A 16164-nucleotide genomic window follows, 5' to 3' on the forward strand; every position below is an offset into this window, starting at 1 on the left:
CTGCGAACTGGGCGAGATGTCACTATCATGACACTATAGTCCTTGCACGTGGTCTTGGCCGTTGAGAGTTTTGATAGCTTGTAGGCTGGAAGTGGTCAGCACCGGGCCTTCAAGATGACGTCGTCAAAATGCACCAGGGTCCATTGCTTCTTCACTCCAGCCGAGAGTTTCCCAACGGCTTAGCAGTTGCTTGCTGACCTCCCAGCCTCTCAACACCCTCTCCAACCTAGCATGTCGTCTTCGAATTCTGACGCCGCGCCGTTTCTGCAGTATCACGAGCCCGAAAGTAAGCGCGTCGCCTTGTCCACCTTCCTCCCTGGAATGTCGATCTCAACTAACGCAAGCTTAAGTCGTCGATATTCTTATCCTGGTATCTTTCTTCACCTTCTTATGGCTTGCCGAGTACGTTTCGGCCAAGACTATCCGTGCCGGCATCATTGGGCCGATTGCAGTAGGCATCATATACGGCGAGCCGTTGGCAAACATTCTCCAACATGATTGGGCTGGTACGTGTCCCTGCTGCAGAAGATGGCTCATTTGCGACATTTACTGAATCTGTACCCCGGCATTTAGAAACGTTCCTATATCTTGGCTACATTGGCTTGATCTTGATTATCTTTGAGGGTGGTTTGAGCACTCGCTTGGATCTGCTCAAGGCCAACTTCACATTGTCGATCTGTGGAGCTGCCACCGGCGTTCTGTGTCCAATCGGTTTCAGCTATCTCTTGCTGTATCTTGGGTTCGGCTACGGCGCTGTTGAGACGTTCATCATCGGCGCTGCTCTGAGTGCCACGAGCCTGGGCACTACCTTTGCTGTCATCTCAAGCGCTTCCAAGGACGTCGATCTCAGTCAAACCAAAGTCGGCGCTGTACTCGTCAGCGCTGCAGTCATCGACGATGTCACAGGTCTCGTCATGTCCAGTGTTATCCATGACTTGGGTAGTATCGCTTCTGGAGGCGACGTCAACTTGGGATGGTTGATTGGCCGACCTATCGTCGCATCTGCGGCTATGGCGATACTCACCCCAGTCCTCACCAAATGGTTTTTCGCTCCTGTCTTCCGGAGATACATCGAGAAGCACTTTCACAAGTTTGACCACTTGTCCAACATCATACTGATGATTCTGGTTTTGTCAGCCTTCATCTCGATTGCTGCCTACGCAGGGACTTCCATTCTGTTCGGAGCTTTCCTCGCCGGTGCATTCTTGACGTATCTTCCTTCAACGCATCCGGAAGGTCCGTTCGTGGTCATGAGTAGGGAGGAAGGCGAGCGTTCCAAAGATAAATCTCCAACGTTCGTGCATACTTTCGAAGTCTACTGTTTGGACGCACAGCAATACGTGTTAGCGCCCCTCTTCTTCGCTAGCATAGGATTCGCAATTCCATTCCTGGACCTCTGGACTGGAGAAGCCATCTGGAGAGGCGTTGTATATACCTTACTCATGCTGTTTGGCAAGGCGATTGTGGGTGCATGGATACCCATTTGGGCTGCCGCAAAGCATGACCCCAAGAAAGCGCACGAAGCACAAGCAGAGTCCGCGGCCGAGAACGGAAATTCGCTCGAAAAAGTCAAATCATCTCCTGATTCACCGTCCCGCAAAGCTGCGATACAATCCTCCGTCTCACCCATGATTTTGCTTGGCATGGCCATGGTCGCACGTGGAGAGATTGGTCTGCTAATTGTAGAAATTGGCTACAACAACACACCTTACGTCTCTCAGCAGGGCTTCATAACAGCCATTTGGGCTATCTTGTTGAACACAATCATTGGGCCTGTATGCGTCGGAATAGCCGTCAAGTACAAGGGTGCTAAGATTGGCAAAGGCCCATGGGGCTTGGTACCAGGACCCAACCAGGCTATTGAAGAAGAGATGGGTAGAAGAAGAGAGTCGCGTATGCAACAGCAGATGCAGGAAGAGGGCGAGGCGAGGATGGAAGCGCACCGAAATAGTCAGATGGCATGATTGACGATATGCACGAAAGGTGAGAATTTGCATGACCCACCAAAAGTATAATTCCTACCACATTTGTATAGATAGCATTGTACAGTAATTTAATGGAATACAATATTGACACAGCATGTATATCTCCGTCCGCTTCCTGAGCCACCTCAAACCACCTTCGAAATCCATCAACTCTTCACCCTCCTGATGTACGCTAAACACACCAATCCGATGTCCTCCACCGTCTTCTCTTCACCAGCAATCTCTTGGTTCCTCATAAATTGTTCTTCCTCCAGTTTCGCTCATCTCCTATACAACCACATAAACCCCGCAACCATTGTCACAAGACCCACACAGCGAACGGGCATCGACAGCCCGGTGCCCTCAATATCGATTCTTTTGGAAAAGTATGTAGGTAGGTAAGAAGCCAATATAAAAAAGACAGCGCCCAGCAACTCCGATGCATAAGAGATGTACGTTGGATGCCTAACATGTGCGAATGGAGCCGTGCTAACAATGTACTTTGGTGTCACACGGCCAAAGATTACGGAGAAGGTGCGGGAGAGTGTTGTCAGTGCAGTCCATGTTAACAACAGTGAGCTGCTGGGGAAGAAGGTAATGACAACCGTAGTGCCAATGGCCGTGGAAGTTGGAAGCGAGACGATCAGCGTCCAGGAAAGGGATCCAGCTACGACCGAGAAGAATTTGAGTACTTGGATAGAAGTTGGATAGACGAGGCCGGATGGTGGGTGCGGGCAGTGAATTCTCAGTGCATACAGTTGAGTAGCCAGGAAGGCGAGATAGAGAGGTGGAAGGAGGACTGGCATTGTTGTGTTCTTTGAAGTAAGATTAGATGAGTAGTCATTAGAAGAGTGCAAAAGCGAATTTATACCGTGCTTCTTTTCTCACGATTGTGGAGTTCTCTTTTGAAATGTGTAACTCTGAAATCGTATTTATGTCATGAAATATCTCCAGAACATGGATTCATATCGTACACTATTTGCCACAATCTGCCATTTACTGTAATCCATGCTTCCTGCTTTCATAGCTGCATTTCTGCGCTAGGTGTTGTGGTATCCGTTCGAAAGGACGAAATTAGGAGGGGAGACGTCGTCATGTTGGAATGATAAGTGTCCCTCGTGTCCATAGGCAAAGAAGTCACGCGAATTTGTGACGCTCTCTGGAGATGCTAAGAGCAAGAGGCGTACGAGCAGATGATAAAACAAAACATAATGATCGATTTTACAGATGGTATTCACCTATGGGTATCCTTGTACTTCCTTCACAATTTGATTTACAGGAATGTGCTTTCGAAACACATCAAAAATCGACCTGGACTCATGCCATATCGAAGCTGATTAGAAGCTCGGAGCGTTGAGCGCCATGACGCAAAGAAGACCGGAAATAAGACCAGCAACGGGTAGGGTCATGACCTAGAATTGTTAGAGATGAGAAGTCAAAGTAATGTGAAGGAAACTTACCCATCCTGAGAAGATGAAAGCCAGTTGGCGCCAGTTGACGGCACCAAGGTCGTAGTTCATCAAGGCGACCCCGACCGCTGAACCGGTCAAGCACTGAGTTGTTGATACTGGAAGCCCAAGTCTAGAAGCAAGCAAAACGGTGATGGCAGCGCCCAGTTCGACCGAGAAACCGCGTGTTGGCGACATTTGAGTGATCTTGTTACCAAGCGCACGGACAATGTGGTATCCGTAGAACCAGAAACCAAGACCGAGCAAGAGACCAGCGACAACCAGGAACCACACGGGGGTAGGGGAGCGTGTCGCAACCTCCCCAGCTAGGTATGTCTGGTAAACAGCGGCCCATGGACCGACAGCGTTGGCCACGTCATTAGAGCCGTGAGCGATGGACATCATCATAGCGGAGACAACTTGGCAGTACGTCCATAGATGCTCGACGCGAACATCGTAACGAATGGCCTTGGAGTGAATAGCGCGCAAAAGGTCGTTGTCGTGCGTAATGACATCGCACGTGACACCTCGGAGGAAGATGAACTTGGTGTATGACCACCACCTCTGAGGGTTAACCCATGAGAGATGCTTGACGGGAACAATCCAGCGTTCGTAAGGCTCTGGGTTCTTCAGTTTTCGGACAGGCGCACCAACACTCTCCTCTAGCTTTGTCTTCTCTGGATCGCTAGGGAGAACGCCACTGTTGTTCACTGAGCCGGATGGGGATCCAGCATCAACTTTCTTGATCTCATCGTCGTTAGTCGAATTCGTCACAGCCTGCTTCGCGTTCGTTCCAGCATGGACTTCGCCGTAGGCATCCTCGTAGTAATCGGTGACGTATTCGTTACCCTTGCCTGGCCAGAAAAGAGTGGTAGTCTCCTTGAGGAGCAGGGGGCCCAAGATGACGTGCCAGATTCGGACACGAGGATCCTTCATGATAAGCTTGCGTTTAAAGAATGGAATGAAGAAGATATAGCAGATGGCCAAGCATCCAAAGAATACTCCTAGGATGATTCCAGCAGCCTTGCCAGCCCCAAACTCTTCCAGGGATGGTGCTGTAGGTGCTTCAACGACAATGAACAGGGCTAGGATGGCTCCTGTCATGGCGAAGTAGAAGGGAATGAGGCGCATGGCGTGCTTGAAAGGATCTTTGCGCTCAAGAACTGAGTACTTGACGGTGCCGAAGATAATAGCAGAGAATGCACCAGCGATCAGAGGTGCGATACCCCAAGAAGCAGCAACTTGCGATACAGAGCCGGACTCCCACGCCCATTTGACAGGAGCCTGGCTAGCAAATCCGACTCCAATAAGAGCGCCAACGACTGTTTGAGTAGTCGATACGGGCATTCCCAGATGCGTGGCAAGCATCAACCAGAAGGCGCTACCAACCTCTGTCCATGTTTAGCTCAAGCTCCTGATACAGAGTGAAAATACTCACCAGCACAGCCCATGGCCAACATGAGCGCGCCCGGGTTGCCTGTAAAACGGTCGATAGAGATGATGCCGTTCTTGATGGTTGAGGTCACCCGAGCTCCAAGCGCAACAGCACCGATGAATTCTGTTATTACGGCAAGCGGGCCAACCTGTACCATGGTCAAGGTACGAGCGGCGACTGAGGTAGCATAGGCGTTGGCGACATCGTTGGCACCGTTTCCGAAGGCGGAGAAGACGAAGGCAATGGTGGTAATTGCAAGAATCCAATCATACTTGGCTGTGACTGGATGCGCCATCTTGATTGTGCAGGCGTAGAGCTGTGTTTGGCAGAATCCTGGTTCCTGGGAACATGGTCAATCTTATATAACCCGAGTAGGTATGTAGCACATGGCAGTGCAGGGCGTCGGCTTGACGCCGGGCTTAGGATGGCAAGACGTGCCCAGAAGACAAGATACTGGAAGATGGGCGCCGAGGATCTGGTGACGGGTCGGAGCGCAGATATATTGCTTTCAGCCATTGGAGTGCGGATTCGATACCATGTTGCTGCTCGTGGTGAGGATCCGCCAAGTGCATGAGACTTGCCCAGAAATTCCGCTGTCTTGTCTCCGCCTTGGAGGACCACAGGGTGCAGGAATTTTCTACCAATAGACTTGTATACATCAAACACGCATTGAAGCAGTTGGCTCTCAAGGCCGCGCGTGCTCCGAAGTGTCTGTAACTGGCCGTGTATTGGGATCGCAGTTGTGGGGTCAATCAGAGCAGCTATTAAGAGAGGCCATATTCTAGCACTGTGGAATTCGTCATAGGAAGGTAGTGCCTAGAGTGTAGGAAACCGCGACATCACATCATCAGCACAAGGCGAGATTGCTGTATATGCTGGTGGATGTTGGATGTGATTGCGAAGTTGAAGCCTTCACGTGGGCTTGGAGGGAAGGTGCAGGTGGAGTCGATGCAACGACGTTGGCCGTGTCGTCATAGCTGACGCAGGCCTGCTCATGCTATAGGGCTCCTTGGTCGTGTGCATCCACTGCAGTGTCTTGGAAAGTGTGTTAAAGGCCACCGAGATAGATTTACCTGCGCTGAGGATGCGCGCGCTATAACGGTCGCCTTTCTCTCATATTTTGACTATTCTTGGCCATGGTTCCCGAGGTGCCTCTGTACATGGAACTAGTGATCCGAGTGCCGGGTCGAAGCGGGTATGTTGGCTGCTTGTGAGAGCGATGTCGCAGAGCCGAACAAGGTGACTTGGTACTGATTGGAATGCTTCAGTCTCTGATGGACGGATTTCTGACAGCCGCCGGTGCTCGACGACGCATAAGAAGCAGTGCAAAGGGTCGCGTGTGCCTGGGCAATGGGCGACGCTAAAAGCTTGACAGCGCGCACCAGTCCGGGGTAGATGGCCTTCTCAGTGATACCAAACTCGCCCTTGCGCTAGATTGATTACTTATCCCTGGAGAGCGGTATGTGGCTCGATGGGCGCATGAGGCTCTCGATTAGAGTGTTCTCTTAATAGAATCTGACAGGGGCTACAAGCGATGAGGCGATGAGGCGATGTCGAGAAACAGGTAATGCGGGAGCGAGGCGGAAGCAGGCGGCAAATGCCTTTGTGTGAAGACGGACAAGACACAGGGTGAAAGGCAGCACTACACTAGGTACTGAGAATTCAGAAGATTCCCCCTGGACACCTGCAGTAAGTAGCTCAGCTCAGGGCGTTGTTCGCAGCCGCGCCTTCCCCACGTTTCCTCCGACCCCCGCCAATGGCTCGCAATTAAAAATTAGCTTACCTCCGAGCTCGCTGCCACCCGCGAGCTGTTGTCGACGGCGAGTTGGCCGACTCACCCTGTACTGTGTCCCTCTCTACCTTCCCTCAACTGACCCAACGACCTCGCTCAGGCCAATTGCACCCTCAACTGCCCGGGCTGCTGTCATTCCCTCACTATGGCGACCGTCACGGAAGAAGTGCGCGAGGTGCTGCTGGGCACCACCGACGAGCCCCAGCTGTCGCAGCTCACGCGCGCCGCCTTTATGAAACACGCCCAAAAGGACGAGTCAGGCGAATACTATCTCGACCAAGACCAATTCATCACAGCGGTCGCGCCCGAGGGCGAGGACTACGTAAGCAGGGTTGTCTGCATAGTATCGAGTCATCCAAGCTAATGACGTGCCCGCTTCCAGCACAAGATCAAGCGGTACCAGTATGGCATCCTCTTCCAGGTCGCCGATCGCGACCAGAAGGGCAAGGTCAGCATCCATGACTGGTCCGTCTTCCAGAACCTGCTCGCCAAACCCGACGCCGAGTACGAGGTCGTCTTCCGCTTCTTCGACAAGCAGCGGACCGGCTACATCAACTTCGACGACTTCTACGAGACATGGAAGGCGCACAAGACCGAGGACAGCCTGCCCTTCGACTGGGAGGGCGGCTGGGCCTCGCTGTACATTGGCTCCAAGAAGCACAGGCACACCATGACCTACCCCCAGTTTGCCCAGCTGCTGCGAGGGCTACAGGGAGAGCGTGTGCGACAAGGCTTCACCTATTTCGACAAGAACAAGGACGGCTTCATCGAGCCGGAGCACTTCCAGCGCATAATACGCGAGACTGCGAGCCACAAGCTCTCCGACTACCTCCTCGAGAACCTGCCCACTCTCTGCAACATCTCGGTTGGCAGCAAGATCTCCTACGCCAACGTGCGCGCCTTCCAGAACGTCATCCAGCAGATGGACATGATCGAGCTCATCATCCGCAATGCCACACAGAAGAGCTCTGACGGCAAGATCACCCGTACAGATTTCCTTAACGAGGCCGCGCGGATAAGTCGCTTCAACCTCTACACGCCCATGGAAGCAGACATTCTCTTCCACTTTGCTGGTTTGGATGAGGCTTCCGGACGCCTTGGTCTGCGAGACTTTGCCCGCGTCCTCGATCCATCGTGGCACACTGCAGGATCTTTGGCGGCCGCCGGCATATCCGAAGCTGGCCAAAAGGTCTTTGCGACCACAAAGTCTATATGGCACGACATTCTTGAGTCGATCCACCACTTCGCCCTCGGTTCGCTGGCTGGTGCGTTTGGTGCCTTTATGGTCTACCCTATTGATTTGGTCAAGACGAGAATGCAGAACCAGAGAAGTTCAGGTGTTGGACATGTCCTCTACAAGAACTCGCTCGACTGTGCAAAGAAGGTCATTAAGAATGAGGGTTTCAAGGGACTCTACTCTGGCGTCCTGCCTCAGCTTGTTGGTGTAGCACCGGAGAAAGCTATCAAGCTCACAGTCAACGACCTCGTTCGTGGAAAGATGACAGACAAGGCAACAGGCCAGATCAAGTTTCCCGCTGAGATGCTGGCTGGTGGTACTGCTGGTGCCTGCCAAGTTGTACGTTGTCCCCTGTCTTGATCATTTCAAGTAACAACGATTGCTAACACGCCATGTTCAGGTCTTCACAAACCCTCTCGAGATTGTCAAGATTCGGTTACAGATCCAGGGTGAACTTTCCAAGAACGTTGAGGGTGTTCCTAGGCGGTCCGCCATGTGGATCGTCCGCAACTTGGGTCTCGTTGGTCTCTACAAGGGTGCTAGCGCATGTCTTTTGCGTGACGGTACGTGTTGCTTGCTATTGCATCTCGATGTCGCTGACCCGTCCATCAGTTCCCTTCTCCGCCATCTACTTCCCTACCTACAGCCATCTGAAGAGAGATTTCTTCGGCGAGAGTCCACAAAAGTCACTAGGCGTACTACAAATGCTGAGCGCTGGTGCCATCGCTGGTATGCCTGCAGCGTACTTGACCACACCGTGCGACGTTATCAAGACCAGGTTACAGGTAGAGGCACGAAAGGGCGAAGTGGCATACACTGGTCTTCGTCATGCGGCGACAACCATCTTCAAGGAAGAAGGTTTCAAGGCGTTCTTCAAGGGCGGGCCTGCCCGTATCATGCGATCGTCTCCACAATTCGGTTTCACGCTGGCTGGTTATGAAGTTTTACAGCGAGGTAAGTTTTGCATGACACCTTGTTGCGCACATGGCCGACTAACATATCTACAGCTCTGCCGATGCCAGGATCTAGCCATGATTCGGCAAGTCTGGAGCCATCAGTCGGGCTTGAGGAAGCGACGGCGCCGTTGCCGTACCTGCGCAGCCGCAACGCGCTCAAGGTAATCCTCGACCTGGACGAGAACTTTGGCCGACCCAAGTTGCCCGCCGGCAGCAAGTTCAGTGGGATTCCCGGATTCGGCAAGAAGCCGGAAGCGTGATAGAATCAATGCAGGTGCTTAGCCGATGTGCGTTATTACGGGTGAGGGATAAAATGGGATTGGCCAATTTATGGGCGGGATACCGTTTCTGGCGCCAACAACAGCTTTATCAGCCACGAGTTGTTTTGGGGCGTTGATCTACCAAGGAGCATGTTTTTACTCGCTAGTTGGCAGTGACTGTGGGGGTAGGCGTGTCTGTCACAATTCTGTTGGAGCATTTCTGAGCGGCACAATAATAGACAAGAGAGCATGCAGCACAAGACTGTACGATAGGGCGGTTGCATTTGACAGCGGGAGGAGAGGGGAAGACAGATGTGGACTGCATGCTGTAGTCGGCCACGCATGCACATGTAGTCGACAGGTGTCCGGGTAGATAGAATAGGAGGATTTCTGGCATAGTCTGGCGTTCAGACTGGGCAGTTAATATAGAGGGTAGCTCAATCCAGGTGCGGCGTGTCAAGCGAACAGCAAGCCGCAGCAGGGCAACATGGCACCACGCCGCATGAGTTTCCGCGAATAGCCAATCTGACAAATTTGGCCGTGAGAGAGAGAATTAGCACGAAGCTTGCCGAAGGATAGTTCAGGAAGTCTAGGAGACGGACTAAAGAGCAAAAGTCACAATAGGGCCGATGGAGGCTTTTGGGCGTGAAAGAGGCGGGGCTGGGCTCGGTCCCCCGTGGAGTAGCTAGAAGTGCATGTGGGGTCCAAGAGCAGCTAGCGGCTATCTGTGCGGGGATGGAAACTTCGGTGGGAGCCTCATAAAAACTGGATTGGATTAGAGCCTCGCTCGCGCTGGTGGTAAGCTGGGGCTGCGCCTCGCAGGAGCCAAAGAAGGGCGACTGGCGCGACGGTCATGATTCCGTCTAGATCCATCGTCGTTGCAGAGCATCCAACTTGCACGCGCTGTCCTTCACCCTCGCTGCCCTGCTGCCCAATTGCTTGTTGTATCTTGCACCGCTGACCTAACCCGCCTTCCGCCTGTTCCAGCGTCCGCAGACAGGGCCGTCCAGTCAACAACCCCCGCAAGTCAGCCTCCTCACCCGCCGCAGTCTCCCCCCCTTCAAGAGCTATCCGTTTCCTGCATGCCGTAAGGGCAGACAAGGCTCGCACACTGTTACCATCATCTATGCCATCCGTGAACAAACGCCTGCCCCATCGCAGCCTGCGCGAGTTGATGTTTGCGATCGGCAGAGCCCTTCGACACCGCCTTGAGGCTGAAAAAGAGCCGTCGCACTGGCACCCTCGGGTATGTTTTCACCGCGCAGAGCCGCTTCAACGTTGGCGTCTTTACTTTGCATCATATCTCCACATATATTTCGCGATTCATGATACTGTTCGCTATATTTCAGTTCCGATGACCAACAACCCGTCTTTTCCACATAGTCACCCCTGCTTTGCCCCATTCGCTCGATCCGAGCGTCTCTAGCCTGGCACGCTTCCGACGGCACCTCGCTTTTCTCATCTCTGTTTATCGTATCCATTCCGCCAGACTTGCTGCTCTGGACCCTTCTTCTTCCATCGTCGCGAGAAGAATGCAGCCCATGGCCCTGCTGACTCTCCTCCAGACAGCTATTCAAGACTGGTCTTGCTGTGCCACACGCTCTCTTCATCGCCGCCTGGGTCTTTCTCTAGGGGCATTCGCTGAGCGCTCGCTGGGATAATTATCCCTCTGTTCCATCATCTCGATAACCATCTTCCTAACCCGCGGAACCCGCTGTCCAAATGCTCGACGCCATCCAATCCGTGGAATACTACCAGGACGACGAATTCCTTCCAAAATCACCCCTCTTGAAAGCCAGATTTGTAAAGGCAACACCATCTCCGACCCCACCACCCCAGATAACGACAGTCGTCCGCCATCAACTCATTCGCCAGAGTGTCAGTCCATCTCGATCCCGCAACCGAAAAAAATCTAATTCTCGCAAGATCCGAACCCGGCCGACCCAAGGAGACTGGGTGCTCATTCGTGAAATGGATCCTAATCGCCCAGATATTGCCCAAAAAGCAAGCGAGCAGGCCCTGAACTCTGACTCTGAATCTGATCAAGGACCTGGCTCTGGGGACGACGAGATGCTAGATGCTGAAACCTCCAACACGGCAACTGCCCAGTCTCCTCTTAATCATGGTCAGTCAGTGCCGTCGACTACTCGTCCTGCCAACCAGCAACCTACTTTGCTAGAAGTACTTGCCTCAGCACCTGATCCGAAAGCGACAGCTACCCACAGAGACTCCGTGATCGAAGACGAAGTCATTAGACCTTTTGGCTTTGCGGCAGCAGACAGGCGCACCTCTCAACCATCTGCAGTCCACACAGCACCGAATGGTGTACGATCTAACATAAACGGAACAAATAGAACGCCATCCATCTCAACCGCATTGTCCAACGTGTCATTGCAGCCACCAAATCAGTTGCCAAACAGTCTCTCCCAGGAGCATGACTCAGCAACATCTCCTGGTCTACGGCAATTAACCATTCCGCAACGAGGGGGACTTTCCGCAGATACCCTACCAGCATTACAGGCGCCATCTCCTGCGCGTGATGCAGCAGCAGGCTCGCCCAGTCAGCAACTACCCTCATTCCGACATATGGACGATATAGCGAGGTCTGCAACGAGTGATCACGAAGCAACCAGATCCAACAGCATCAGCTTCCCACATAGACAATCCGTATCTTCAGTAGGACAATCGCCAACATCGATAGTGCGTGCTCTGTCCATTAGCTCTCACTCTCCGACAACGCCATTTCCCCCACTAAGTGCCTCTTCGCCCATGAGTGCTCATGAGATACCACACCGAGGTGATCTGTTTCTACGCACCTCAGGGGGAGGTGCATTTGGCACAGATGCTCGGAGACCATCACATGCAGCATCAGACAACAGTCCTTACACAGCCACATTGCACTCCACATCCACCAGTGACAGTTATCAGAGCTCGGATGGCCTCAGTCCTGGTACACAGCCAACGCCCATCGAACCAAGGCAAAGGCATATGAGTTTAGATGGTGCGCTCGCGTCGAGAGTGCTTCCACCTCCATTGAACTCTGGGTTACAGCAGCAATCAACCCCACATATCGTTGGATGTTTCAAGTGCGACTATCCAGGCTGCACTGCTGCACCTTTCCAGACGCAATATCTTCTCAAGTAAGTTGTCTCGCTCTTCAGGTCAACGTTGCCAAAATTCTAGGTGCTGACTTATGCAGCTCGCACACCAACGTGCATTCGTCAAATAGACCACATTACTGTCCAGTCAAAGACTGTCCACGAGGCGAAGGTGGCAAAGGTTTCAAACGCAAGAATGAAATGATACGACATGGGCTTGTGCATCAGTCACCTGGATACGTATGCCCGTTTTGTCCAGACCGCGAGCACAAGTATCCGAGGCCAGACAACCTGCAAAGGTGTGTACACTCCTGAAGAAACTCAATTTGAGCCAAGCTAATAGAAGCTGTAGACACGTACGTGTTCATCACACTGATAAGGACAAAGATGACCCTCAACTCCGAGACGTCCTTGCTCAGCGACCCGAAGGTGGTAGCCGTGGGCGGAGAAGACGTGTAAGCGACTCTGGCCATTGAAGCGCTAGATAATCTATTGAGGGCATCTGATACTGCTTCGATCTTGCCTGTCCCTTTGGTAAAACTCTTCTCTTTCTTCTGGCGCTTAGCGATATTGTGGCGTTTTGCAATTGACTTCATGGAAGGCTAGGTGGCACAAACTGGGAGGCACTTTTTCCACGAAGCCGAGGATAGGACATCTGTTTCACCCCCTCTCTCTTCTCTTTATCTCTTACGGCTTCTCGTGGTTTTACGATGGATCGTTTTTGTCACCTTCACCTTTCTATCCTTCGCTGGATCACTTCACCTTCAGTTCTTCTTAGTTCTCGATTGTACTAGCTATATGTTTGAGCTTCGGCTTGATACTGTTATTAGTATTATCTTGTTCTACTTATCTTGCTGAGTTGGTTGGATTGTCTAGTATGCATGCACCTTGCAATCAAAGAAGGTTCGAGCATTAATTATATTGGAGATTCTCGATCACACTAGTGAAGAAGGCCCGGTGCTAGCGGATGGTTCGAAGAGCCTTTCGAATTTTGATTCTCCAGATGATTTGGGAAGGATCTTGGGCAAGGGGAATCAACGGAAAAGGTAGAGGATGATTTTGGGTTTACTATAGCAACTCGCGAATAGCAGGTTTCAGTCACAACAACACGTCCAGCATCGAATATAAGCCACTTACTGAACACAAAAATTGCCATATAAACGAGTGATTCGTAGATCGCTGTTGAGTCAACACTTTCAACATCCCTGCAAGCGTGAAGTTGGCAGTGAAGGCTGCGGCGAAATATCGTGGGCGAAAGGTAACTTGTACGGGCATAGGAAGTGGATAGGCGATTACGGTACCCTTCGAGGATAACCGGAGTTGTGCGGTACTGATCTCCAAAGTCCAGTACATCGGTGGTATCATGATCATGTCCATATGAGATGCACATTTAGTGAGGGCAAGGTGCTGCAGGTTTGAAGGGGCTTGCAATGTCTGTCCAGGATGATCTCAATATATATATATATATATGGATCGGCTTCTCAGGTGTTGACTGTCCTACATGGAAGTTGAAACACTGGATCTTCTGTGCTATGCAAAGAACAAGTGCTAGTACACTATTGCTGCCTACACGATAATAGCTTGGCACATGTAAAGCAATCACACAAATATAGGTGAGAGAATGGGATGGGACATTCAAGGTCTGAGCAATACCTATGTGTACATATGCTCCCTCTAGTGCGCCTATCGCGCCACGCCATAATAACCGAGGAAATGCAATAGTGCGAACAACAACTCGCTGTTCAAACAGCGGTGACTTCGTGAGATCGTTGACGAGTAACAATGAATGCTGTTTCGAAATGGCTCGAAATGGCTATACCCAAATGTGTACAATAGCACGAGGCTGGAAATGCGATATTATGCGAGAAGTTTATGTAAGGGATGATGGTGCTCGACCTTCTACAGGAGTCGGTTCCGTTGTGACTTGGATGCTAGGTAGTCTTTCGAGATCCAGATTCAGTGCTGGCAATTGTGGCGCCCTGGTGTTGATGGGGCTTTCGTAGTTGGGCGGATCTTCGTATGCGGGCGCATCTTCTCGCGGTATCTCTGGCGACGGTCCGCCGCTTCCACTATGACTCCTTTCTGGGTTCAGCGGCACGACCTCAAAGCCTTCGCTGTTGGGGCCGGTTGAGTGCGAGTTTGAGCGCGAGGCATCTGCAAAGTCGTAGTCGTCGGATGCGTGTGAATCAACTGATTGTGCGAGAGAGGTAACGGAAAGACCGCGTGCGTGTGCGTCGCGGCCACGGCTTTGACCAGAGAATGACGCCGCAGAATCTAAGAGGGGTCGGTTATCGCTTTCGGAAGAATTGGCCCTTAGTCGAGTGCCGTCGTGCCTTGCAACACCGAGGTCGCCGTAGGCTACGGCAGATACCCGCTGTTCGCGGCTTCGATTTCTGGCTTGGTGCTCAGCGATGAGCATTTGTGATACAGAGAGGTCTGCAGCTTCTTCGGCCCTTCGTCGGATATCTGCGAGTGCTTGGACGTCTCCACGAGCGCGTGCCTCTCTTCGCGCTTGCCGGCGTGCTTCTCGATCCGTTGCTTCGATACGTCGTGCCAGTCGTATTTGGTATAGGGATTCCATCTCCTCTTCTCGTTGTCTCTCTTCCTCGTCTAGTGTCTCTGGGAGCTCAACGACCGTGTCGACGCCCGCGCGCTCACCCTCGCGAGCCAATACCCTCTCGTTCTCTCGTGCGGCGGAGGAGTAGGCGGGCAGCGTCATAACACTGCGAATCGACGTGTTCCTGTCAACCCCAGCTGCCGTGGTGCTGTTCATCTGCCTCTCAGGATCCCCAGCCGCAGCTCCGCTCATCTCACCACTTGCCCTACTTGTACTGCCCCGGTATTCCGTGTCTTGTAGACTCGTCGAGTAGTCATTTCGGCGTGGGCGCTTGCGGAACGCTTTCCAGGAGAATAACGAAGGTAGTTTGTCGTTGGACGACTGTTGTGCTTTCTTTGCGGCGCGGTATGGTGCTCGGAACTTGAGGGTCGAGAAGTATGTGATGATGAGTATAACCAAGATGGCAACGGCGATGACTCCGACCTAGGCAATCAGGGTCAGTCAGGGCTCCAGGGTAACACGGAAAGGTTGCACGCGGAGAACTTACAACAACAAAGGTCCTGCCTTGCTTGGAGATCTCTCTCCGCTCCAACGCGCCTTCCCTTGCATGCCGCGCAGGTAACAACATGATACCAAAACAACCATACACCAGTTATGTCAAACGTCAAATGCTTCAACCAAAGGATGTTGCCGAAGCCTTGTTTTCACAATGAGATCACTTGTTTGGACAAAGGTGGATCGCCCAAGCTTCGGAAGGCCCGCGTTCTTGGTTACTGTTTCGCACTAGGAGCTGTCGAACCGTTGCGTCGAAACGTCTAAGCAGGCGGCGGCGGCAGCGGCAGCGGCGGTGAGCGAGTCGTAGATGTGGTTAGGATATTGGGGATCGGTGTCAGGTATATAGTCTGGGAATAACTAGACGACTAACAACAATGGGGGGAAAGCCGCGAGTGATGTTCTGGCTAGGCCTGCGCCCGGATGCTTGCCTTGGCAGCTGAGGGTTAATGCGGATGCTGGGATGATGGGGAGCAGTGACCAGGGGCTCTGTGGCTGGGGAGGCGGCGGCTGCGAGCGCAAATAGACATTAAATCTACAGTAAAGTGTAGCACGGCAACACTGCAATAATTGAGCCTCTAGCGATCTCCCAACGGTTTTGTACCATGGCCGCTAGGCTCCTCACAGCGGTTGAGGCAAAAGCAAGAGCTCATGTCATCTCCAGAAACCTGCTACTATTTTAGGGTCTCTCCCAGATTCAAGGATACGCTAGCGCCGGGCACTGATTGGAGCTCGTACTGCATAATGATCGCATTCACATGCTTGATCTACAAGAGTGGCACAGGCGACGCTGGTCGTAATAGTGGCCGTAAATTATTCAAAAGGGTATATGCTTCGATCTCCAAAGTCGTCAATGACTACGCTG

General features: G+C 52.2%; 5 protein-coding genes across 5 annotated transcripts; 3 read left to right on the forward strand and 2 right to left on the reverse strand.

Annotated features, from left to right (window-relative positions):
• Window positions 1–231: 231 nt before the first annotated feature.
• J4E82_007058 (uncharacterized protein) lies at window positions 232–1964 on the forward strand (the record flags this gene model as incomplete). The annotated part of the gene is made up of 3 exons (XM_051733307.1): window positions 232–286; window positions 351–506; window positions 574–1964. The coding sequence occupies 3 exons, from the start codon at window positions 232–234 to the stop codon at window positions 1962–1964; spliced, it is 1602 nt and encodes a 533-aa protein (XP_051586909.1).
• A 1337-nt stretch (window positions 1965–3301) lies between these two features.
• J4E82_007059 (uncharacterized protein) lies at window positions 3302–5142 on the reverse strand (the record flags this gene model as incomplete). Its single annotated transcript, XM_051733308.1, has 3 exons — window positions 3302–3376; window positions 3425–4803; window positions 4851–5142. 3 exons carry the CDS (start codon window positions 5140–5142, stop codon window positions 3302–3304), a joined length of 1746 nt encoding a protein of 581 aa, XP_051586910.1.
• A 1642-nt stretch (window positions 5143–6784) lies between these two features.
• Window positions 6785–9092, forward strand: J4E82_007060 (uncharacterized protein; the record flags this gene model as incomplete). Its single annotated transcript, XM_051733309.1, has 5 exons — window positions 6785–6961; window positions 7022–8215; window positions 8277–8439; window positions 8489–8830; window positions 8884–9092. The coding sequence occupies 5 exons, from the start codon at window positions 6785–6787 to the stop codon at window positions 9090–9092; spliced, it is 2085 nt and encodes a 694-aa protein (XP_051586911.1).
• Window positions 9093–10814: 1722 nt separating this feature from the next.
• Window positions 10815–12666, forward strand: J4E82_007061 (uncharacterized protein; the record flags this gene model as incomplete). Its single annotated transcript, XM_051733310.1, has 3 exons — window positions 10815–12232; window positions 12292–12489; window positions 12543–12666. The coding sequence occupies 3 exons, from the start codon at window positions 10815–10817 to the stop codon at window positions 12664–12666; spliced, it is 1740 nt and encodes a 579-aa protein (XP_051586912.1).
• A 1394-nt stretch (window positions 12667–14060) lies between these two features.
• Window positions 14061–15375, reverse strand: J4E82_007062 (uncharacterized protein; the record flags this gene model as incomplete). Its single annotated transcript, XM_051733311.1, has 2 exons — window positions 14061–15230; window positions 15295–15375. The coding sequence occupies 2 exons, from the start codon at window positions 15373–15375 to the stop codon at window positions 14061–14063; spliced, it is 1251 nt and encodes a 416-aa protein (XP_051586913.1).
• Window positions 15376–16164: the final 789 nt, after the last annotated feature.

Source organism: Alternaria postmessia (genome assembly GCF_024291825.1).
Source record: "Alternaria postmessia strain BMP 2775 chromosome Unknown scaffold_45, whole genome shotgun sequence".
NCBI lineage: Eukaryota > Fungi > Ascomycota > Dothideomycetes > Pleosporales > Pleosporaceae > Alternaria > Alternaria postmessia.